Below are 26,838 nucleotides of genomic sequence, written 5' to 3' on the forward strand. Positions count from 1 at the left end.
TATTTCAATTTCCAGGAGTGTAGTTTCGTAGTCAGAAGGACTGATGAATATAACAATGTAATTGTTCATTTCATGCGGTTAAAGTTCAGATTATTGTTAGGTAAAATTTAAAATTGTTAGGCAAACTTCACACAAACGTCAGTTTTATAATTTGCAAGTGCTTGACTAGGCCGGTGGTGTGATAAGGTCAGTCAGTGAAGACATAAAAACGTCGAATATGGGAACTCATTCGTGCAGTTGTAGATTTTTGTACTGTTGTAGGAGGGAGTGCCATGAACAACATACTAGAAATCCTGACCGGTGGGGGCTGCCTTTGCATGACACTTTTGTACGTTTCTCTTGAATAACTAGAAAACTACGGCCTCTACCGAAAACGTGTCCCACTGCTTATTATAAACACATAAAATTTCCTACATAAAGGCCCTGTTCACTGTTTCTACAGGGCTAATAGTTTCCGTGCAGCGAGCGAGATAATATGAAAATCACACGCGTAGTTTTTTTAAGACCAGATGTATCATTGCGGTTTGCATAAAACGACATCGGTAAGCGCCAGCTTCATCATCGTGTATGGTTATACGAGGCGTATTTTTTAAGTAAGGTCCGTATTGGTGTAGACACTAGTAGTTCGCGTGCGTCGTGTACAGACATGCCTCGGGAACGACTGTGCTTAGTTTCAGCTCTGTAGCTAACCTGTACGGTTCTGTTCTGTGCTTTCAAAATGTTTAAGACTATCAACTCACCCGCAGCGAGTGAGGTTCACTCAGTGATAAGGTTTTTGTCAGCAAGGAACCTGTCTGCTGCAGAAATTCATCGACAGATTTGCGAAGTGTACGGTGACACTGTTACGACTGAAAGCAAAGTGGGTAAGTGAGTACGAGAATTCAAAGATGGCCGTGACAATGTCAATGATAAGGACCGCTCCAGTCGCCCTTCTTTGATTACAGACCATTTGGTCGCTTTAGTTGAAGTGAGGATTTGTGAGAACAGGCGCTTCACAATAACAGGTCTCTCAAACGAATTTCCTGATCTTTAGAGATCAGTGCTTTACAACATTGTTCCTGAACACCTAAAGTTTAGGAAACTGTGCTCCCGTTGGGTCCCGAAACTCCTAATAGAGGACCACAGAAACCAAGGATTTGAGTGTGCGATGAAATTCTTGACTCGTTATCACAAAGAAGGTGACGGCTTCTTGAGTCAGGTCGTAACTGGAGACGAAACATGGGTTTCGCATATCACCCCCGAATCGAAGCAACAGACCATGGAATGGAGACACAGACACTCGCCTGTAAAGGTGACGGCCAAACAGACTCCGTCCCAGTGCAAAATCATGGCGTCGGTGTTTTGGGATAGGCATGGTGTTTTGTTGGTCGACTTCATGCAACGAGGATCCACTATCAATGCAAAAGCATACTGCAAAACCCTGAGGAAGCTACGCAGAGCGATTCAAAACAAAAGACGCGGCATGCTGACAAAGGGAATTATCCTTCTCCATGACAATGCAAGACCTCACACTGCAGGTCAGACCCGCGATTTATTGGACAGTTTTGGCTGGGAAGTTTCAGACCACCCACCCTCCGTCCTGATCTTGCGCCGAGCGATTACCATCTGTTCCTCCACCTCAAAAAACACCTCAGTGGTTACCGTTATAATGATGACGACGACGTGAAAACGGCAGTGAACTTTTAGTTATCGGAGCAGGCGGCATGTTTTTATGAAGAGGATATTTTAAAATTGGTTGAGAGGTATGATACGTGTCTGAACAAACTTGGCAACTACGTCTAAGAATAGAGTGAAGTATGTACTTTATGAAAATAAATTAACTTTTTTGAAATAACCTTTCGTTGTGTACTTACGCTGAGACGGACCTTACTTAAAAAACACGCCTCGTATTAAACGGAAGAAAGCGGACCTCCCGTATAGCGTAACATGCAGTGCACTAACTTATGAGACAGGTATATGAGTCATATCCCGATCGGACCCACGTGGCGGATTACTAACTGTGGGCTGATATACTGGCCAGTTCGTGTGTCTTTAAGCAGAGATTCTGGTCTAGACCCACGGAAAATGGGTGGAGGTTAGAACCTTTTTTTATAGAAGTATTGTTTTTCTTAAAATGGGGATTTTATAAATTTATTATACATACACTATATGATCAAAAGTATCCGGACACCTGGCTAAAAATGACTTACAACTTCGTCGCACCCTCCATCGGTAATGCTGGAATTCAGTATGGTATTGGTCCGCCCTTAGTCATGATGACAGCTTCCACTCTCGTAGGCATATGTTCAATCAGGTGCTGGAAGGTTTCTTGGGATATGGCAGGTCGCTCTTCGCGGAGTGCTGCACTGAGGAGAGGTATTGATGTCGGTCGGTGAGGCCTCGCACGAAGTAGGCGTTCCAAAACATCCCAACGGTGTTCTATAGGATTCAGGTCAGGCCTCTGTGCGGGTAAGTACGTTACAGGAATGTTATTGTCGTGTAACATCTCCGCCACAGGCCGTACGCTATGAACAGGTGTTCGATTGTGTGGAAAGATGCAATCGCCATCCCCGAATTCCTCTTCAACAGTGGGAAGCAAGAAGGTGCTTAAAACATCAATGTAGGCCTGCGCTGTGGTAGTGCCACGCAAAACGAGGGGTGCAAGCCCCCTCCATGAAAAACACGGCCACACCATAACACCAACGCCTCCGAATTTTACTGTTGGCACTAGACACGCTGGCAGATGACGTTCACCGGACATTCGCCATACCCACACCCTGCCATCGGATCGGCACATAGTGTACCGTGATTCGTCACACCACATAACATTTTTTCACTGTTCAATCGTCCAATATTTACGCTCCTTACACCAAGCGAGCTGTCGTTTGGCATTTGCCGGCGTGATGTGTGGCTTATGAGCAACCGCTCGACCATGAAATCCACGTTTTCTCATCTCCCGCCGAAATGTCATAGTACTCGCAGTGGATCCTGATGCAATTTGGAATTACTGTGTGATGGTCTAGATAGATGTATGTCTATTACACATTACGACCCTCTTAAACTGTCGCAAGTCTCTGTCAGTCAACAGACGAGGTCGGCCTGTACGCTTTTGTGCTGTATGTATCGCTTCACGTTTCCACTTCACTAAAAACATCGGAAACAGTGGACCTAGAGATGTTTAGGAGTGTTGAAATCTCGCGTACAGACGTATGACCCAAGTGACACCCAGTCACCTGACCACATCCGAAGTCCGTGAGTTTCGCGGAGCGCCCCATTTTGCTCTCTCAAGATGTCTAATGACTACTGAGGTCGCTGATACGGAGTACCTGGCAGTAGATGGCAGCATAATGCATCTAATACGAAAAACGTATGTTTTGGGTGGGTGTCCGAATACTTTTGATCACATAGTGTACTTTCGTGTATGAAAACATTTTTTCATATAATAAACACGTCGGCTGCAGCCCTTGTCAAAGTATACGCCTCGCAATGTATCCTGGTTTGCATTGAAGCGTTGTACACACTCGTTATTCGTCAAAACTATAAAAACAGAAAATTCTATATTTATAATGAATTTGAGGAGGCCTCATCACGATGTGGTTTTGAAAAATCCTCGAAAAAAAATGGCAGCTACTTGAAAAACATGTCAATTTCTTCGCATGTTTTTCCAAGTCCAAATGTGTGAAAAAAATATTTAAAATTCGAATTAAATAGCTCTCGCTAAATTTAACTACCTTTTGTTTTTTTTTTTTTAATCAAACGAATCGGTTAACCAGTGGGGTTCCAGAAAGCTTGCGCGCCGAAAAATGTTGTTGCGAGAAAAACTCATTTAAAGTTCAGAGCAACAAAAAAAAGTTATTTCAAAACTCACAGCAAACAGGCGGGGCCAGGTACATTGAGACATCCTTCCTCTTCCTTAGACATGCTCTGGTTCTGAATTTGTGCTGTATTTTTTTCGGTCCGGACTCTTAACAGACATTACTTGTTCTCCGCCTCTACGCGTTTCCTGTCAGATAAATCTCCGGTATTTTTGCTGTTCGTCGCTATGACGATCAGTAACACGTTCATAGTCTTCATAATAGGTGAATAACCTTCGTTAAATATACCTGCAGCTATAGATGCTGCTACTTCAACAGTTTTTGCCCCACAATGAAGATATTTCGGTACCAGTTTCCAAAGGCATACGTTGAAGCTCTCGTTACCATTTTGCGTATTGGCACCAGTGCATCTTTTAAGCAAATCCTTACTGGACATAAATTTGTACACTGGTCGAATATTTTCTTGAACTAATTCATCGGGAATATAAATCTGCCTATATTTCGGTCGGCGAGCGGTTCCATTCAACACGCTGTAACTTCTACTTCGACAATCAAGAAATCCTTTGCAGCCATAATCTATATACTCGTACAAAGGAATTAAAGACATTAGCCGCCATTGTGCATTGATTTATATCAATGGGGCAAGTTGAAAACTTGTCTCCGACCGGCACCGTCGATGTAAATCAGTGCCCAATGGCACCTAAGGTCTTTAATTCCTTTGTGTTTTGATTCATAATGACTGCAGCTTCAAAATGGTGTCTGTTCTTTATGGCTAAACAGACTCCATTGCAAGAAATCTAGTTTTTCACGCATCTCAATGTTTATTACGCCGTATTTCCTGAACTATGTGTCACACAATGATATAGTTTTGCAAGGACATTCATCAGTGTATGTAAATACACTGTGCAAAATCTGGCAAGAATTCAGGCAATTCGTGTGCATCCACACTGAAGAAGTTCATCAGCCGGTTAGCTTTAACGATATGAAGATGGCATCTGTTCTTTCGGACATATCTCATATGAAGATGGCATCTGTTCTTTCGGACATTTCCGAAAGAACAGATGCCATCTTCATATCGTTAAAGCTAACCGGCTGATGACCTTCAACAGTGCGGATGCACACTAATTGCCTGAACTCTTACCGGACTCGGTGGATTGTCTACCGCGAGTAATGGGTACAATGGCAGGGGCACTACGAATGTAATGTGTGGACTATATGTTGAGAATGTGGGTCTCACGGGGGGCGTGCCGGCGATAAATCCCTGCAGTCGCACTATCCTCTGTGCCCTCGGGGGCTCAGATGGATGCCAGCACGGTAACTCAGCGTGTTGGGTCAGAGGATAAGCTGCCCTCTGTAATAAAAAACTGAGTTAATGGATCAACGACAAAATGAAACGGGTCTCTTGCGACGTCCGCAGATACAACGAACGAAAACGAACAAAATGAGATAAAAAAAAGATGGATAGAGCGTCTGCCATGTAAGCAGGAAATCCCGGGTTCGAGTCCCGGTCGGGCCACACATTTTCAACTGTCCCGTTGATGTATTTCAACGCCTGTCAGCAGCTAATGGTATTGATTTAATTGTAATTTCATTCTAGAGATCTGCACGGTCACCAATGGCATCTGTTCTTTCGGACAGAATTGTTGCTGGTATGCCAGCACGGAATTGCAAACAAGTAAGCTTTGTTCGGTAACAACAAGGGGACTCATCCGTAGACTATAATGGATGTATTTTTAAGTCACTCAAAATTTTTCCTTTGTAATGCAGATATTAAACACAATTTGGTTATGCACTTAACATTTTTATTCGGAAGCTATCTTCCGTTTTGGTTTAGTCTACATCTCGGATTATCTCAAGTGTCCCGACCTCGGGTGTTGTGGATATGTTTTCGCACTTGCGAGTTAGAAAAACCGCCGAAAATCTAAACTTTGATGGCCGAAGCGCTTCGGTTATCCGAGCACGCCTCTAGGATTGGTCCAAACTTCTATGTCGTGCGAGTCCACAACGCTTAAGCTCGCACACTGTTGATTCCCGCAGAGGAACAGCCAATATCGTCATTTTAGTCCGTCGAGGCTATGGCTGTAACGTCTGTATCTAAACACTGTTGCGTCTTCACATTACAACGCCATTCACACATGCATGCACCCTGTATAACTGAAGCAATCCAGGATGAGCTTAACATTTATTTGTATATCTTTGTGATCTGAATCACAGTAGATATCTTTGGTAAATTTCGTTCTCAGTTTTGTTTATAGATGGCCAGAAATCAATACTTCTTTATACAGAGTGAAGTTACATATCTACAACGTTGTTATCCCTGTTATCACTATGTAGAGGACACTGTAGTATATCTTTTAGTGTACCAGTCTGCTCACATTCTCATTCATTTATTTGATTGTCTTCTGTGTTCTTTCGTCTAGCTTTAACATTATACTGGTGTTCTTTCAGTTATGGAAAACAACGCAGTAGTCAGTGATAACGGCAATCTCATATTCTTTCGTTCAAGACCATTAGTTCCTATTCCAAAGTTGTATTTCGACTCCTCTCTCAGCTCAATTTATGCGCAACCTTTTGAATCGCCCTGTACAGTGTGTGCTAGTATTCTGGTTGTTAAAAAGTGATGTGTTCCTTAACCAAAGGATGGTGTAAATACATTTTATTCCGTGAAGAGCTATTGCAGCTGCTAGACTCTCCTCTTCCTTCAGCCTTTGAACCCCCTGGCCCAGTCGGTACACCATGACTTCGCACCTTCATGTACAAAAAGGTGCGTCAAAAGTGAAAGGCGCCATCGTGGAATGTTAAAATTGCTGCGCCCACTTGCGACCTTTTGATCGCATCCTAACGGTTGAAGTGAGTCAGATGTGTTGTTTCGCGTCATACGAAACTAAAAAGTGTGGAGTCCGCTGCTAGGATGGCAAAAGTTCAATATAGACCAACTCCTACCTGCGAAATGAACTGTGTACTTACCCGTCTCTGAAAGTACCTCATACAAAGGTCATAAAAAAGTAATACCACTGTAATATAAAAAGACCACAACAAAGATTTCATATACACTCCTGGAAATTGAAATAAGAACACCGTGAATTCATTGTCCCAGGAAGGGGAAACTTTATTGACACATTCCTGGGGTCAGATACATCACATGATCACACTGACAGAACCACAGGCACATAGACACAGGCAACAGAGCACGCACAATGTCGGCACTAGTACAGTGTAGATCCACCTTTCGCAGCAATGCAGGCTGCTATTCTCCCATGGAGACGATCGTAGAGATGCTGGATGTAGTCCTGTGGAACGGCTTGCCATGCCATTTCCACCTGGCGCCTCAGTTGGACCAGCATTCGTGCTGGACGTGCAGACCGCGTGAGACGACGCTTCATCCATTCCCAAACATGCTCAATGGGGGACAGATCCGGAGATCTTGCTGGCCAGGGTAGTTGACTTACACCTTCTAGAGCACGTTGGGTGGCACGGGATACATGCGGACGTGCATTGTCCTGTTGCAACAGCAAGTTCCCTTGCCGGTCTAGGAATGGTAGAACGATGGGTTCGATGACAGTTTGGATGTACCGTGCACTATTCAGTGTCCCCTCGACGATCACCAGTGGTGTACGGCCAGTGTAGGAGATCGCTCCCCACACCATGATGCCGGGTGTTGGCCCTGTGTGCCTCGGTCGCACCAGTGGTGTACGGCCAGTGTAGGAGATCGCTCCCCACACCATGATGCCGGGTGTTGGCCCTGTGTGCCTCGGTCGTATGCAGTCCTGATTGTGGCGCTCACCTGCACGGCGCCAAACACGCATACGACCATCATTGGCACCAAGGCAGAAGCGACTCTCATCGCTGAAGACGACACGTCTCCATTCGTCCCTCCATTCACGCCTGTCGCGACACCACTGGAGGCGGGCTGCACGATGTTGGGGCGTGAGCGGAAGACGGCCTAACGGTGTGCGGGACCGTAGCCCAGCTTCATGGAGACGGTTGCGAATGGTCCTCGCCGATACCCCAGGAGCAACAGTGTCCCTAATTTGCTGGGAAGTGGCGGTGCGGTCCCCTACGGCACTGCGTAGGATCCTACGGTCTTGGCGTGCATCCGTGCGTCGCTGGGGTCCGGTCCCAGGTCGACGGGCACGTGCACCTTCCGCCGACCACTGGCGACAACATCGATGTACTGTGGAGACCTCACGCCCCACGTGTTGAGCAATTCGGCGGTACGTCCACCCGGCCTCCCGCATGCCCACTATACGCCCTCGCTCAAAGTCCGTCAACTGCACATACGGTTCACGTCCACGCTGTCGCGGCATGCTACCAGTGTTAAAGACTGCGATGGAGCTCCGTATGCCACGGCAAACTGGCTGACACTGACGGCGGCGGTACACAAATGCTGCGCAGCTAGCGCCATTCGACGGCCAACACCGCGGTTCCTGGTGTGTCACTGTGCCGTGCGTGTGATCATTGCTTGTACAGCCCTCTCGCAGTGTCCGGAGCAAGTATGGTGGGTCTGACACACCGGTGTCAATGTGTTCTTTTTTCCATTTCCAGGAGTGTATATATGTAACAAAATTTCGTACCATGCATATTTATGGCAGAAAATTGACTTTAATGAAACGTAAGTTGGCACACTAATGACATGTATGACAATTATCTTAATTCTAGACTATGCAGCTATTCTGCTCAGTTATTGCAGCGGGCAGGGTTTTGTTTTAGAATACCCAACTACAGATTTTCTTCTTTTGAAAGTACTGTCATGTCCGAGGAGTCTACAGACACGTCTTCGGCTTGCAATATCACTGATTGGAGCAGAATTGTCGTCATGAAGAGTTCCCCTACGAACTGAGCCCCCATGACCAGCGGGAACGTGTCTGGTGTAGGGCTGTTGATAAAATATCGATATACTCATACATCGTTACACTAACATGAAGGTATCGATATATATCAAAGCGTTGCACTGTATATCGCTACGTCGATACCAAAACTTGCAATATCGAGTACCGATATTTTTATTTTATATTTTTTTCCGCAGTTTTCAGTAAATATTTGACATTTTCTTTTGAAAATGTACACTACCGGCTATTAATATTGCTACACCAAGAAGAAATGCAGAAGATAAACGGGCAATCATTCGACAAATGTATTGTACTAGAACTGACATGTGATTACATTTTCACGCAATTTGGGTACATAGAACCTGAGAAGTCAGTACCCACAACAACCACCTCTGGCCGTAATAACGGCCTTGATACGCCTGGGCATTGAGTCAAACAGAGCTTCGATAGCGTGTACAGGTACAGCTGCCCATGCAGCTTCAGCAGGATACCACAGTTCATCAAGAGTAAAGACTGGCGTATTGTGACGAGCCAGTTGCTCCTCCATCATTGACCAGGCCTTTTCAATTGGTCAGGGATCTGGAGAATGTGGTGGCCAGGGCAGCAGTCGAACGTTTTGTGTATCCAGAAAGACCCGTACAGGACCTGCAACATGCAGTCGTATATTACCCTGCTGAAATGTAGGGTTTCGCAGGGATGGAATGAAGGGTAGAGCCACGCGTCGTAACACATCTGAAATGTAACGTCCATTGTTCAAAGTGCCGTCAATGCGAACAAGAGGTGACCGAGACGTGTAACCAATGGCACCCCATACCATCACGCCGGGTGATACGCCAGTAAGGCGATGACGAATACACGCTTCCAATGTGCGTTCACCGCGATGCCGCCAAACACGGATGCGACCATCATGATGCTGTAAACAGAACCTGGATTCATCCGAAAATATGACGTTTTGCCATTCGTGCACCCAGGTTCGTCGTTGAGTATACCATCGCAGGCGCTCCTGTCTGTGATGCAGCGTCAAGGGTAACCGCAGCCATGCTCTCCGAGCTGATAGTCCGTGCTGCTGCAAACGTCGTCGAACTGTTCGTGCTGATGGTTGTTGTCTTGCAAACGTGTAGACTCATGGAAAAAATGGTTCAAATGTCTCTGAGCACTATGGGACTTAACTTCTGAGGTCATCAGTCCCCTAGAACTTAGAACTACTTAAACCTAACTAACCTAAGAACATCACACACATCCATGCCCGAGGCAGGATTCGAACCTGCGACCTAGAGGACACGCGGTTCCAAACTGAAGCGCTTAGAACCGCACGGCCACACCGGCCGGCGGACTCATGGATCTAGACGTGGCTGCACGATCCGTTACAGCCATGCGGATAAGATGTTAGTGATACGAGGCCGTTGGGATCCAGCACGGCTTTCCGTATTACCCTCCTGAACCCACCGATTACATATTCTGCTAACAGTCATTGGATCTAGACCAACGCTAGCAGCAATGTTGCGATACGATAAACCGCAAGCGCGATTGGTTACAATTCGACCTTTATCAAAGTCGGAAACGTGATGGTACGCATTTCTCCTCCTTACACGATGCATCACAACAACGTTTCATCAGGCAACGCCGGTCAACTGCTGTTTGTGTATGAGAAATCGGTTGGAAACTTTCCTCATGTCGGCACGTTGTGTGAATGCTCTGAAAAGCTAATCATTTGCATACCACAGCATCTTCTTTCTGTCGGTTAAATTTCGCGTCTGTAGCACGTCATCTTCGTGCTGTAGCAATTTTAGTGGCCAGTAGTGTAGTACGACATAATTTTACATTCACTGCGTAAGGAGCCTTACTACTTTGGGGCTTCATCACGTCCAGTCTTTGTGTTTGACTATGTGAAGCAAGTATAGGTGGCACAAAAGGAGTAGTCAGATTGCACTGGGTGTTGACATTGTGAATGGAATAACAAGATTTCCGATGTATAGGCACAGCACAATAGTCGCGTTAAAAAAAACAATTTTTAAGGCAACTATTGTGCTATTTCTCCGCATCGGCATTCTCAAAACAGTTGCTTAAATCATGAACAAAAATCTAAATGACGACACTGGTCTTTTCAGCGGGTGGCAACGTGTGAGGGGAAATGGTGACGTAATCGTCGGTCGACGCTACCGACACAAACAGCAACGTCTAGCTTCACGACGCAATTTTCCTACATCAGCGTGAAAAAAAGTTTATTTCGACATGAAGCCAACGACAAATTAAGAAAAGAAGGTATGAGAGGTTAGCTGGAATGAAATATTGCATGACAATGCACTATGTACACAGTTGTTAACTAAAGACATAACAGTCAGCCAAAAAAGTATTGTAATACAAGGTTTCCATCTGCATAAAGTCCCATTATTAACTTACAGAACTTTCAAATTGTTTTCTTTCAGTTCTTGCTCTAAGGGGCAAAGGCAGGCTGCTGTTGATGTACAGTGTATCTAATAATAAATCAATACTTGAACATCTCTAAAACGGGCAGTATATTTACAACGTGCAGCCGATGTTTTTATAAGCCGATATGTCAATATTTTTTTCAATCGATACTTTATGTCGATATGTAGGGGGACGACAACGACATCGCGGCCCCTCCCGCCGGAGGTTCGAGTCCTCCCTCGGGCGTGGGTGTGTGTATCGTTCTCAGCATAAGTTAGTTTACGTAGTGTGTGAGTCTAGGGACCGATAGCTCTAAGCACTATGGGACTTAACATCTGAGGTCATCAGTCCCCTAGACTTAGAACTACTTAAACCTAACTAACCTAAGGACATCACACACATCCATGCCCGAGGCAGGATTCGAACCTGCGACCGCAGCAGCAGCGCGGTTCCGGACTGACGCGCCTAGAACCGCGCGGCCACAGCGGCCAGCAGAGGACCACGATAACCTCAGCAGTTTGGTCCCTTAGGAATTCACACATTTGACAACGACATGTTTAAAATATCGATATAGCGGATCCCCGATATTTTTAAAAACATCAACATTCCTAGTCAATGAAATTCTTCTGGGTTTGAGGTCGCATTGTCAGTTACCAGTTAGCAGTACACCCGGGCGTCTTGCAACAGTCGCCGAAACGTCGGAAATTTACAGTTGACAATGCGGCCTCAAATCCAGAAGAATTTTATCGACTGTGACAACGGCCACGGAAGCCTACGTTTACATCAGCATACCTAGTCTAGAGACGCCCCAGACAGTGGTGAGACACCACTCTGTCGCCCGCCATATGGGCTGCCAAGCAGGAGTGATGGTCTGAGGTACCATTTCATTTCGTAGCAGGACCGCTGCAGTTGTCTATTCAATGAATGTGACTCCATCTTCTGGCGGAGTATGGGACTACGGCTGTTCAATGTTCAATAAAAGCAATACCAATCGCCGTTGTATAGGCCTTTTTCCACGTTACACTACGTCATCTTCAGGCTTAAATTGCTCCAGTAAAGTAGCCTCCGTGTTATAAATATAGTAGTGCCTTTAACTGGTCTCGTGATATAAAATATATAGCAGTGCCTTTAACTGGTCTCGTAATAGTTATTAGGATTGGAATGGATTGGATTGTTTAGGGAAGCGACCAAACAGCGAGGTCATCGGTGTCATCGGATTAGGGAAGGGCGGGGAAAGAATTCGGCCGTGCCCTTTCAAAGCAACCATCCCGGCATTTGCCTGGAGTGATTTAAGGAAATCACGGAAAACCTAAATCAGGATGGCCGGACGCGGAATTGAACCGTCATCCTCCCGAATGCGACCAGTTGAAGGCACTGCTATATTTATAACACGAAGGTTACTGGATTGGAGCAGTTTAGGCCTGAAGATGACGTAATGTAACGTCGAAACTGGTTGCCTAGAAATAAACCTATACAATGGCAATTGGTATTGTTTTTATTGAGCTGTGCTTATCATCCGTGGCACAGCTGTTCGTCGACGATATTCTGTGCCCCGTTTCGTTGCCCTTCGTGGTAAGCCAACCTGGGCATACATTTCAGCAACATAATGCCCTCTTGCAGACGGCGAGAGTATCTGCTGCTTCGTGCTTGCCAAACCCTACCTTGGCCAGCAGGTCGTCGGACCTGTCCGCAGTTGAAATCTTTTGGAGCATTATGGACAGAGTCCTCGAACCATCTCTGGATTTTGACGATCCATCGTGCCTAATGGACAGAATCTGGAACGATATCTCCAAGGAGGGCATCCAACAACACTGTCAAGTCAATGTCAAGCCGAATAACTTCTTGCACAAGGACCAAACGTGAACCAACATGTTACTGATTTCCTCAACTTGTGAAGCTCTCTCTCTTGAATAAATCATCCAGTTTATCTGAAACTGCTATCATTTTTTTGTCTGGACAGGTACATCACATCTACCGGTTTCCGCCCCATTCGGATAATTCCTTCGTGCTGCGTCTTTTTTCGTCTTAGAGTGTATTTTTCTTGCGTGTGTGTGTGTGAAATCTTATGGGACTTAACTGCTAAGGTCATCAGGCCCTAAGTTTACACACTACTTAACCTAAATTATCCTAAGGACAAACACACACACCCATGCCCGAGGGAGGACTCGAACCTCCGCCGGGACCAGCCGCACAGTCCATGACTACAGTATTTTTCTTGTAATAGAGAGCAGAAAACACGGGGGAGTTTGGTGCATGGAAGATAAAGCGTTTAAAGAAAAAATAAGTTTTTAAAAGTGGAATAATAAAAACATCTCACTCTCATTTCTGTGTTAGCATTAAATATCTGTTCGTGTTCGTTAGAAGAACTGCAGTAATTGCCGTATAATGATTAAGAAGCGATATCAGGCAACCTAAAATTAAAAAATAAGAAAAATTCACCTTGTCTGGTATCCAACTCTCGAACTAGGGCATTCTAACCCGAAACTCTAGCCCAAGCACCAACGCAAAAACAAGCGATAGTGTGCTGAATGAAAATATTATTCGTGCACGTGGTCCCAGTGTCGGCGAATTGCCTTTCTTTGATGTCTGTTTCCTGCCGAAAATATGCACGGCACTGAATTTTGTTAGGAACATTGTTGTGCTTTTAGTATACAAGAAATCGCACTGTGGCGTCCGAATGCGCAAATTTTGTTTCACCCTGTACCCGTACTTGATTACTCAAGGTCGCTCGCCAAATTGCGACTGTCAATGTAAAAAATATTTTAGTTTGGTCGCTGATGTACGCCTGTATTGCATAGATAACAGTGAAGATACAAACAGATTCACGCTTTGTGTTAGGTTACCATTACCTGACATACCAGGCTCGCTTCTTAAGGCTTTAAAAACGACTATTAAACGGCGCTATTGCTCTTGTTTTAATGTTTGTCGTTTCTTATTGTTGAAACAATGGCTGCCAAAAAAAGAGACCGAGTAGTTTACTTTCAAAGAACATAGAACGAAAAATGGAAATTTCAAGTGAAGGATTTTGTTGCACGATTTTGTACTGTTTTCGTACAGGCTCAGCTGAAGAACGCCTCGAATAGCTTCGTTGAACTTTACGTAATCAACAACTGTCAGGAAAGGCTGTTTGCGACTGGTTTCCAGAACTTCATGGTCGTGCTTCTGTCAGCGATGAATTTCGTGTAGGTAGACCAAAATCGATTATCGTTCTGCGCATCACGATTGAAGAGGTTCGACGTGTAAGCTACGGCGAGACAGAGCTATCCTTAGGCATACCTAGGGTCGAAAGCTCTGTTCCCTTTGGATATCGCACAATTTCATCAAAACTCAAAAGCAGGATCTTATCGACAGGTGTACGGATATACTTGTATCTCCATTTTTTTCTGCCTCCAGTGCAGCAGCAAGTCGTATATATCTAAAAATGAAATGGATTTTGTCACCTACGATAAAATAGGTCAAAACTTCCCGTTACTCTCTAAACAGTCTTTTGCCCCCCTCTTTGCGGAGACAGAGACGGTGCCAGATGATATGGTTCTCGTTCGTCACTGAAAAAGAGACGTTTCTTATTAAGTGGTCCAATATTACAATGCGGCGTAATTAACATTACTATAATGGTATGCAAAACTGAAGAACGAAAGAAACTTTCGCATGATGTGTCGCTTCCAAATAACATAGCTGATGAAATTTGTACCATACACACAGAAAGAACTGCTGTAGTATAGCACAGAAGGTAACTGAAAGAAATTGGCAATGAGATGCACAGAAATGACATCTTCATTCAAAGACAATAATAACACTGACGTAGTGCGATTCATGATTGCCCCTGGATGTTACAAACGGCCTGACATTGTTTTTAATAATTCAGGGCGTAAACTCACATGGCGAAAGATGGGAACACGTAATGCGCCTCGAAACATTATCGAACACGATCGTTTTGGTGGTCATGGTGTTAGCGTGTGGGGAGGCATGATGTTCCATGGGCGTATTGTCCTCCAAATCTCTCACGGGTCAACGTTATTGTGACATTGTACTCGTTCCCCATGTGCATACTTTCACGGGTGCATTTGGCCCTTGCTACATTTTCACTGGCGACGATGCGCGACAGCATCCAACAGCTCATGTGGCAGCGAATGGACTGACCTGCCTGTTCCTCCGACATAAATCCCATCTAACACGCGTGGAATGCCGTGGGGAGCCGTACGACGTGCATTCAAGTTCTAAGGCCTCTGATTTTTTTTCTCCGGACTGGAAAGAGATAGAAACATGCGCATTGTTTTAAAATGAGGCCGCGTTCATTGTCAATACGTCCCAGAGATGGCAGCACCGTACGGCAGATGGAATTTTACCGACAGCGGCGAGAATGAGAACTGTTTTAAATACTTAAAATGGGGACGTTTTCCTTACTTGAACAGCGTGCAATCATTCGTTTTCTGAATTTGCGTGGTGTGAAACCAATTGAAATTCATCGACAGTTGAAGGAGACATGTGGTGATGGCGTTATGGATGTGTAGAAACTGCGTTCATGGGTGCGACAGTTGAATGAAGGCAGAACATCGTGTGACAACAAACCGAAACAACCTCTGGCTCGCACAAGCCGGTCTGACGACATGATCGAGAAAGTGGAGAGAATTGTTTTGGGGGATTGCCGAATAACTGTTGAACAGATCGCCTCCAGAGTTGGCATTTCTGTGGGTTCTGTACACACAATCCTGCATGACGACCTGAAAATGCGAAAAGTGTCATCCAGGTGGGTGCCATGAATGCTGACAGACGACCATATGGCTGCCCGTGTGGCATGTTGCCAAGCAATGTTGACGTGCAACGACAGCATGAATGGGACTTTCTTTTCGTCGGTTGTCACAATGGATGAGACGTGGATGCCATTTTTCAATCCAGAAACAAAGCGCCAATCAGCTCAATGGAAGCACACAGATTTACTGCCACCAAAAAAATTTCGGGTAACCGCCAGTGCTGAAAAAATGATGGTGTCCATGTTCTGGGACAGTGAGAGCGTAATCATTACCCATTGAGTTCCAAAGGGCACTACGGTAATAGGTGCATCCTACGAAAATGTTTTGAAGAACAAATTCCTTCCTGCACTGCAACAAAAACATCCGGGAAGGGCTGCGCGTGTGCTGTTTCACCAAGACAACGCACCCGCACATCGAGCTAACGTTACGCAACAGTTTCTTCGTGATAACAACTTTGAAGTAATTCCTCATGCTCCCTACTCACCTGACCTGGCTCCTAGTGACTTATGGCTTTTTCCAACAATGAAAGACACTCTCCGTGGCCGTACATTCACCAGCCGTGCTGCTATTGCCTCAGCGATTTTCCAGTGGTCAAAACAGACTCCTAAAGAAGCCTTCGTCGCTGCCATGGAATCATGGCGTCAGCGTTGTGAAAAATGTGTACGTCTGCAGGGCGATTACGTCGAGAAGTAACGCCAGTTTCATAGATTTCGGGTGAGTAGTTAATTGGAAAAAAAATCGGAGGCCTTAGAACTTGAATGCACCTCGTACAGCAAAAACTGTAAGTTTCCCCTCTGTGTTGCACCAAAACTGTAGCAAGTTACCCCATGTTGCAGTATTTTCCAATCTGACCATCTCCCAGTCTTTCACTCTTCTATCTTCCAGTCTACTGTTTCTAGTGCAACCGTTTTAGATACTACTGGTTGGGGCTATGATGGTTGACTGACACGATGACGATCATCACATCAGACATACATATATCGTGATTCGTCAAAATATAATGTGCTTGGAATTGGGCCATTGTGCATGTACAGACCTCACGAAGTCTAGTCACGATATCGACCAAGCATTTTGAGACTTGTTCTGTCAAAACATCTACTCTTTCTTTCCAAAATGATGTTTCGTCCGTTCGTCAGTCTGTGGCTATCTCGTGTGCTTTTTACGTGTCGTATTCTGGAGCATTATGATTAGATTTTTGGTATTATTTAGCAGCCGATCAAGAGGAATACGGTGCGAACGGTTTAGAGAGCCTTGGCAACATAGTTATAATTGATAATTATTTTGGTACATAATTTTGAGTATTCCAGAATACTTTGTAGCAAAAAGCAATAACGGCCCATCATTATCATCGATTATATTTTTCTAGCGTAGAATATGATGCATTATTTTCTGCCCCATAAAATTTTGTTCACTAAGACAATTCCGAAGACGGCAACAGCTGACAAGTGCGAGAATTATCGGACAATCAGCTTAACAGCTCATGCATCGAAGCTGCTTACAAGAATAATATACAGAAGAATGGAAAAGAAAATTGAGAATGCGCTAGGTGACGATCAGTTTGGCTTTAGGAAAAGTAATGGGACGAGAGAGGCGATTCTGACGTTACGGCTAATAATGGAAGCAAGGCTAAAGAAAAATAAAGACACTTTCGTAGGATTTGTCGACCTGGAAAAAGCGTTCGACAATATAAAATGGTGCAGGCTGTTCGAGATTCTGAAAAAAAGTAGGGGTAAGCTATAGGGAGAGACGGGTCATATACAATAACAACCAAGAGGGAATAATAAGAGTGGACGATCAAGAACGAAGTGCTCGTATTAAGAAATGTGTAAGACAAGGCTGTAGCCTTTCGCCCCTACTCTTCAATCTGTACATCGAGGAAGCAATGATGGAAATAAAAGAAAGATTCAGGAGTGGAATTAAAATACAAGGTGAAAGGATATCAATGATACGATTCGCTGATCACATTGCTATCCTGAGTGAAAGTGAAGAAGAATTAAATGATCTGCTGAACGGAATGAACAGTCTAATGAGTACACAGTATGGTTTGAGAGTAAATCGGAGAAAGACGAAGGTAATGAGAAGTAGTAGTAATGAGAACAGCGAGAAACTTAACATCAGGATTGATAGTCACGAAGTCAATGAAGTTAAGGAATTCTGCTACCTAGGCAGTAAAATAACCAATGACGGACGGAGCAAGGAGGACATCAAAAGCAGACTCGCTATGGCAAAAAAAGCATTTCTGGCCAACAGACGTCCGGGAAGGGCTGCGCGTGTGCTGTTTCACCAAGACAACGCACCCGCACATCGAGCTAACGTTACTCAACAGTTTCTTCGTGATAACAACTTTGAAGTAATTCCTCATGCTCCCTACTCACCTGACCTGGCTCCTAGTGACTTTTGGCTTTTTCCAACAATGAAAGACACTCTCCGTGGCCGCACATTCACCAGCCGTGCTGCTATTGCCTCAGCGATTTGCCAGTGGTCAAAACAGACTCCTAAAGAAGCCTTCGCCGCTGCCATGGAATCATGGCGTCAGCGTTGTGAAAAATGTGTACGTCTGCAGGGCGATTACGTCGAGAAGTAACGCCAGTTTCATCGATTTCGGGTGAGTAGTTGATTAGAAAAAAAATCGGAGGCCTTAGAACTTGAATGCACCTCGTATTGTAGTGCGTCGACATGCACCAAAGAACATCTAGCAATTTTAAACCGCGCCGGTGGTACAAGAACTGCTTGCCACGTAGCAGAGCACGCATTGTAGCCGGCCGGGGTGGCCGAGCGGTTAGTTAGGTTTAAGTAGTTCTGAGTTCTAGCAGACTGATGACCTCAGCAGTTAAGTCTCATAGTGCTCGGAGCCATTTGAGCCATTCTTCGAACGCGTTGCCGTTCGTGGTGATAACACACCCTATTAACAACCACGCCCCGTCGTTTGTACTGTTCAGGAGATCATCATGATACGCTGTGGCTTCAGTGTCACTGTCGTCTTTCAATATGTGTCATTTCTGTTCTTCGAGCTATGTTATTTAGCAATGACACATTACGTGAAAATTGCTGCCATTCTTAAGATTTGCACACCAATGTATAACGTGTCGTACTTAACATCATTATGAAAGAGGAAATATAATGCATATTTTCAAGTGCTTACTCGGTTGAATTTTGTGCGTGTGGGAATAAAATGCTAAGGTAATTTGAAACGTCATTACTGTGTCTTCTGTGTATTACACGCTACGCCAAAAAACAAAACAAAAAAAGACGGCACACGACGAAGGAATTTTTAGAATGGGAGGGAAATCTATGGATGTGATTTACATGTACAGACCAACAAATGATTATAATTTCAGAAAAATTGGATGATTTATTAAAGAGGAAGTGTTTGACAAACTGAGCAAGTCAGAGACGAGTTGGTCCATCTTTGGTCCTTATACAAGCAGTTATTTGGCTTGGCACTGATTGCCAGAGTTCTTGGGGATGTAATGCGAAAGATATAGTGAAAAATTCTACCCAACTGGGGCGTTAGATCGTCAAAATCCCGAGCCGTTTGGACGGCCCTGCCCCTAATGCTCCAAATCTTCTCAACTGGGGTGAGATCCGTAAGCTATGTCAAGCACGAAGACAAACAGTAGAAACAGTTTGTTTCTTCCTGAAATATAAGCCCAGGTTGGCTTCCCATGAAGGACAACAAAACGTGGCGTAGAGTACAGCTGTGCTGTAAGGGTACCGCGAATGACAACCAAAGGGGTCCTGCTATGGAGAGAAATGGCACCCCAGAGGATCACTCCTGGTTGTCGGAATGTATGGCAGGCGAAAGTCGTTTTGGTATCCCACAGCTGTCTGAGGTTTCTCCAGACACATCTTTGGCCTTTGCTCTCATTGACTGGGGTAGAGTTGTCTTCAGAGATGAGTCCCGCTTCGAAACGACACCCGTCGACTAGAGAAGACATGTCTGGCGACGCCCCAGACAGGGGTGGGATACCAACCTGAGTGTGGCTGGCCATACGACACGGCAACCAGGAGCGATGGTTTGGGGTACCATTTCATTTCACAGCAAGAGCCCTTTGGTTCCCATTCGGATCATTTCTTCGTGGTGCGTGGTTTTTTTTTTTCCTAGAGCGTATTAATGCAACGGAATTTTATGTCCCCAGAACCACACCCACACAGGATCACCAAAATACTTTATTGATACAGTATTCCTAGCCCCAAGTCAGAGGTTACACGGCATATATCTGTTTAATTAATAATCGACAAATAAGGTAAAGAAAGTATCAAAAGAAAACACTTTAATACGGAGGCAAGAAGAAAACTGTGAATGAATATTATACTCTAAAAATTGGATCGGGGAAACGCATGACCGGTACGTAGTATCATAACAGGAGACGAAGCTCAGATGCACTAGCACGAAATGGGAAACCAGTCAGCCATCAACTGTTCCTACATGAGCCGAAACCAACAAAATCAGTTCATTGGGGAATCTCGTCCAAGAGAACGGCCATTACTTTCTGTGATTGTACTGGACCATTGCTCTGGATCATCGAAGTACAGTTAATGCTGACTTGTACACAGGTCGTCAATAAAGTCAAGAAGAACTGCGAAAAAGTTCATCATTCTTCATCATGACAATGCCTGCCATCACACAGCATATCATTTGATTATTTGACAAAGAAAGCATGCAGTTAACGCCTCAATGCCCATATCCACCTCATTTATCGCATAAAGTCTGCTTTTTATCCCATTAAGTAAAACAAAAAATGTACAGCCGGCGATTTTCACCACCGCTGGAAGCTCATATTGTTCCTCAGATAGCAAGATCAAAATGGAAAATTGCTTCCGGTATTGGTTCTAACGCGGACGAAATATACTAAGTATTAAAGAACATTCCAAGAAACAATAAAGTGAAGTTCTCGGAAAGAATACTGCTTTCTTCCATGCTTTCCGTAAAATGCACCCATTATGGGTTGACTACGTTAGTGGGAACAAATTACTTTCGAATATCAAAACCGAACATCTTTACTGATGCGTTCTACCATATACAGTCACGAGACTCCTGCTCATATTTGTTATACACGGCGACAGCAGCGCACCAAACGAGCAGTAAAAAAAAAAAAAAAATGGCTCTGAGCACTATGGGACTTAACTTCTGAGGTCATCAGTCCCCTAGAACGTAGAACTCACACACATCCATGCCCGAGGTAGGATTCGAACCTGCGACCGTAGCGGTCGGCTCGGCTCCAGACTGTAGCGCCTAGAACCGCACGGCCACTCCGGCCGGCAAACGAGCAGTAAGTTATACTTTTGAATACGATATCCAATGAATGCAAACAATATTGTTTTGTAACGTGGTTTGCACAAAAGGGAGCGTACGTAACGCCATAAATTGCAGGAATGAAGAAAAGATGACACCAAATTTGTTGTTCTGTAGGCTTCCCAAAGACCACAAGAGTTATGAAACATCACGTTACAGGGTCGTTAAGTTAGGACTGTCTCGTAACTGACTGATATTTTACTGAAGAATACCTTTCCTTTTTTTAAGTACATGAAATATATAGTACAGAGAACATGACTTATTGCAAAAAGACGTCGCATATCTACATAGTAACGTTCACTATAAAATTGATCCAAATCACTTTATGGATACATTAATTGGAAACTGCTATGGAATTATGTAACGTCCTACGTAAAACAGCATAACTGTAAGAGAAAACTACCGCACAGACGTGATAATAAAACGACAAAGCAATAAGACAATTTGCCGACTCAAAGAAAGAACAGAAAGAAATTCGCAAGTGTTGCTACGCCACAACTACAAACATCAGAAACTACCGCACAGACGTGATAATAAAACGACAGAGCAATAAGACAGTTTGCCGACTCAAAGAAAGAACAGAAAGAAATTCGCAAGTGTTGCTACGCCGCAGCTACAAACATCAGAAACTTCAACACGGTCATCTCTTGAAGAAAACGTAATTACATTGAACAGACATTTGTGACTTGAGGAGTCGAGGGAAGTGCAAGAACGTGCAGTCTTTAGGATTCCGTGCAAAATCGTTGCGTGTCAAACAAGGTACCTATCACAAGAACAGTCAGAAACAGAAATAAATTCTTGTTATCAAAGCTTTTTATGTGAAATATCGCGTTTTATTCTTTTACTCTCAGGGCATAAGCTGCAACTGTAAACAACTTCGAGAGCATTTGTTTATGATAACATTGTAACTTACGTCATTTCAATCATGAATTTAGGCTCTGTTTACGTTTGCTTCACAATCATTCAGGTCTCTTGATATTTTACTAACGCTTGTGTCGCAAAAATATAATAACAATTTTGTAAAAATAAGTAGATAAAAATTAAAAACAAATATTAATCCGTCTACTGACGGGAACGAAGTGCTAAGAGTATCAAGCAGCTTGATATACGAATTAATAGTCACCAAATAATAGTAAGACTTCGTTTCAAATATACAAGAGCTGTGGGGCATCATTTCCTGAAAATATACTTCTATTGTTTCAATTTATAACGAATAATTCCAAGTAACTTGCAGTAGTATCGTGTCTTCTTCACTACAAGCTTGTTTCGTCTATGTCGCCATTGTCAAATAAAGCTGTATATGTTAACATTTGTTGAGTCTACTTACGTTTATAAAAGTAGTACATAAAGGTCAATTTGTATATATACTTAAATCTAGTTGGATCGATGCTCATACTGCAACAGCCAGTAAATTGTCGACTATCTATTTGTAGCTAGATTGTTATAATCACGTGAGTTCTATTTATGTAGAATATTTCCGTGAAATACTTTTGACATCTTGTCTGACTGTATAAATTATTACTCAGTGTAATCTTTCCCGATGCTTGATTTGTCGTTTCTCCTCACCCAAATGTTTAGACTTCAAAGACCTTAGATTATTATTATTTACGGGATATGGGTGGAATATATTGTCTACACAAGTACCGTTCAAGATTTCACGCGAACGACGACTTTATCGCCACAGAGAAACGCTACCCACATTTTCGACGTGTCATCTTCTATAACGAGTTTGAAATGATAGGCGAAAACAATAGAATTTTAGAGAACGTCATTAAAATTTTGAAACACCAGCCTACAAAAAAATCTTACAGCTGATCAAAAAATGTACACACTGAAACGACGTAATCGCTAAAAGTCTAAACCAGCCAGGACAGCCCAAAAGCTGGTGTGTATTTACTGCTCTTCGCAGAATTACTGCGCATTACTACCGGGTGCACGAACGTTTTACGAGTCCCCCAGGCCATAGTAGTTCCCAGTGACCTGAAGTCTTAGGCGTCAGATGACCTGCGATCGTTAAGGAGGGTATCTTTGCAATAAACTACAGGAAAGGCGAAGCTAGCTTTGAGTGTCTCAAAAGATAAGGAAGGAAAAATGCAGAGGCCAGAAAGAAATCACTGTATTCCGTAGCGTATTTAACGGGCAGATAAATGACTAATCTCAGCTGCAAAGATTTACTTACTATGCTCACATTATACAAAACACAAAATCATTTCAGTTCATTCTCACATTCACTAGAAAGCACTGTATACGGTAATTTATGGCGGAGACACTAACATGCATCTCATAAAGAACGTAATGTAACGTATACACAAAGATTGGTTAGTTGTAATAGAGAACCTAATGATCCCAATCTTGCAGGTTAAGCAAATCAATCAATAAAAAAATAAAATAAGCTAACCATCATAAGCTCGCGAATCATCGGTGTGAAACACAATGCCTGTTTACATCGTCTGTCAAGCTACTTAAATTTGAAAAAAAAAAATCGTTTACGGAAACAGTGATGGACTTTTTATAATTTTTATTTGTTGACTAATTCACTTTCTCATGACACAGCCACTATCGGTTTCAGTCACATTGGCCGTCCTCAGATGCTAGAAGCAGCGGTTAGTGAATGAATGAGGCACTGAGAACCATAAGGGCACGAAGCACAGAACAAAGTTCTGAGGAAACTAGATGTTTGTGAAAATCATGTTTACAGAGAAACCACTATTCCCATAGGCCTGAATTGTTTCTTAACCAAGTCTCAATATCCTATACTTCCTACCAAAAAATAATGTACCCACCTTATGTTAATAAATATTAATTAATATTACATTAATTGTTAATGTTAATTCACAGAATTTCCTTATATAGGCTAGTGAAAATATTGCCTTTTGGTAGTTGTTAAGTTTGTAATTAATGTGAAACTAGACTCACAACATAAAGACCAGATACAAAACTCACCACACACGCACTTTTGACCTATTCAGCACTTCATGGTCCTCATTAAGTACATCTGTGGGCCTGAGCTTCATATAAAACAGCCGATACACCTCCGATTATTGAGTATTACTACTACGTGAATCATGTAGTCACTAAATTATGTTGTCAATTCTAGGTAGAAATTGAGCAGTGTAGAGCAACAAAATTATGCTTTGTACTTGGGGTCCTTATAGAACTTAATATCCGAGAAACTGGTGAGATGGCTTTTCGTAAATGTTCTCATGTATAGTGTGGGGTAACAGATATAAAGAGAACTGGTTCACTTAACAGATGCCAGGAGCTTGCACAAATACCACAATCTCAAAATCGATGACGGCGTGCTTTGGGGTCCTTATAGTTGTTCTCAACGCCTAAAATATCAATGTGTTAAACTAAATGCCGTTCTGAGCGTCTGACGATGGCCAATGTGGCTGAATCCTGTTATGGGCGTTTCACAAAAAAGTGACTGTGTCAAGAAATAAACGAAAATTATAAGCTATTTAAATGTTTGTTGAAGCATCATGCTGTCTATGTCTACTGCCCATTAAATTTAATATTGCGATTTAGAGCTTATAACTGCGCTGGTGATTACTTTTAAACTACTACAACATGACATTTTTAATGCTGTCGCCCTCCACATCCTGAGCTGCTCGTAAGATACTTTGTAATAAACTGTTGGGAATTTTATACGATGCAACAATATAAAACGCGTTCATTCATTTGCACACAGACGGAAGCTCAAAATAATATAATGCAATACTGTGACATAATTATGCTGTTTATTGTAGTGCTTCTCATATTCTTGACGACCGTGACTTCTCATTCGATTAAAACTTTGATACAGACACACTTAATTTGGCTGAAAAAAGATTCACCTTTATTGGGGAAGTATCATCAGTGGATAAAACTGTGATCGGAAGCAAAAGGGCATTTAACAAGAAACTAGATGTTAAATTGCAACACGACTTGCACTGACAGTTACCCGAGAGCGTTTATGTTTACGCTATAAGTGGTTGGGCATTACAAAAATTCCTGCCTTAGCTCACTATTTTTTATGCTACTTAAAATAAAGTCTTGTTTCAACGTATTTATCACTTTTATATATTTGATTTTCCTTTTTAGAGATGAACATAGCTCTTTTTTCTGGGAGCCGAAAGTGGATTGGGTAGGCATTTGTTTAATAACAGCTGAAATGTACGTTGCGTGGTATTCCGAAGAAGGTTGAGACGCTGTATTGGGAATAAATCAAGTCTTCAGCGCATAAACAAAGTTCCTTTCAGAATCATGATTTACTGCTGCGTGGACGACAAATTTGGCTACACAAAGAGCGCAAAGAAAATGTGGAAATCACATTCGCGACCATCCGCCACGCAATGACGCAGAGGCTACTCAAAGGCGCGATGTTGTAAATTGCACTCGTAGAGGAATTAGTGGTGGACGTCATTTGTTTAAACGATAGCTTGTTTCGTTTATTACACCGTTCCAAGAGCATAATAAAGACAGAAGAACCTGAAAATAGTATTGTCTGTTGTTTAATAAGATATGTTAGAGCAAACATGATAACAGAGAAACGAACAATTCTTTTCCTATATTATGTAGATGTATATAAAACTACATCCATATATGTTAAATAAAGTTTAAAAATTAAATAATAATGAATACATATCCCGCTGGTTATTGAAGAAGCTTTGTACATGTTTCCCAACACTGTAAACGTTTTACGAAATATACACTTTTGCCCATGTTTTGCAAATTTTATTATACACGATGTAGTTTTTCATGTTCGAAACCTACATAATACTAAGAAAATGAGTGCGGTTAAAAACGTTGGTTCAACATATGGAATCCTTTTTAATTGTGTAATAAACATTTTTTTCATGAGCAGAAATTTTGGACTCCCGCATAACTTAATACTGGCCACATCACGATATCATGCGAATTTAAATTTCATACAAGCGGTACATATATAGCGGTTGACCGACAACTCTCAATTAAAAATTATTGCGATAAATATTACCACAGTTCGGTTTTTCCTATAATTCACTTATGAATTTATTGCACTGCTGTGCCTGTTCAAGAATGTAAATGCTTGCTTATAATCATCGCGGTGTTCATATTGCAGCATGGACGCTTCATTTAGTTGAAACTACGTAACAGTGGATAGCACGTTCGGCGGTACTTTCAAACATGCAATTAACAGCTGGCTTTCTACGCTCTGTGTTTACAGCTCTCTGACCTGACGAAAGTCGCTCAGCTGAGCTCCGCAGCTGCTTATCTTTGGTACGGGTAGACCGTTACCCAACTTCATTATTTTCGGACACTCTTTAAAGGTTTGAAATCTTGACACAGCTCAAAGTCCTTTCTATAGTACGTCGGCGCACGCGTCGCGTCACTTACACTTGGGAGTCAGACTCGTGCGGTGCTCGTTTTATTCGTTTCACTCGTGCTACACGACAGAGATAAGCGGAATCGACGCTGCGAGCGTAAACTAAAACAAAACAGATTTTCGTGTTTGTGCCGCGAAGCGGCGCATCTGCTGCCGGTGCGTCGGCCAGGCAGCAGCCGACGAGTCTGCAGCTGTTCCCTCCGCTGTGTTGCCTCACCTGATTAGCGAACATCCTCGGAGGTAGCCGGGCCGCGCGCTAGCAGACGAACATCCCGCACACAAGCCAACGGACTTCTGTCAACGGCGGTGTACTACTACTAGTAGAGACCTCTGCCTGTCGCCGCGCTCACGGGCCCGCGTCGGTGCTGCCATCTGGACGGGCCGCGCGTTAACCTGCTAGTCACTGACCTAT

At 43.3% G+C, this 26,838-nt stretch overlaps 1 protein-coding gene across 1 annotated transcript in view; it reads right to left on the reverse strand.

The window, feature by feature from the left end:
* LOC126188423 (uncharacterized) overlaps positions 1-26,739 on the reverse strand; it is a 1,114,167-nt gene extending 1,087,428 nt beyond the window's left edge. Inside the window, exon 1 of the mRNA XM_049930379.1 lies at positions 26,644-26,739. Coding sequence (XP_049786336.1) covers positions 26,644-26,658 — 15 coding nt within the window. The 5' untranslated portion in view covers positions 26,659-26,739. The remainder of the gene's footprint in view (positions 1-26,643) is intronic.
* Between the last annotated feature and the right edge of the window lie 99 nt (positions 26,740-26,838).

The sequence above is a fragment of the Schistocerca cancellata genome, chromosome 1 (assembly GCF_023864275.1).
Source record: "Schistocerca cancellata isolate TAMUIC-IGC-003103 chromosome 1, iqSchCanc2.1, whole genome shotgun sequence".
NCBI classification, from domain to species: domain Eukaryota; kingdom Metazoa; phylum Arthropoda; class Insecta; order Orthoptera; family Acrididae; genus Schistocerca; species Schistocerca cancellata.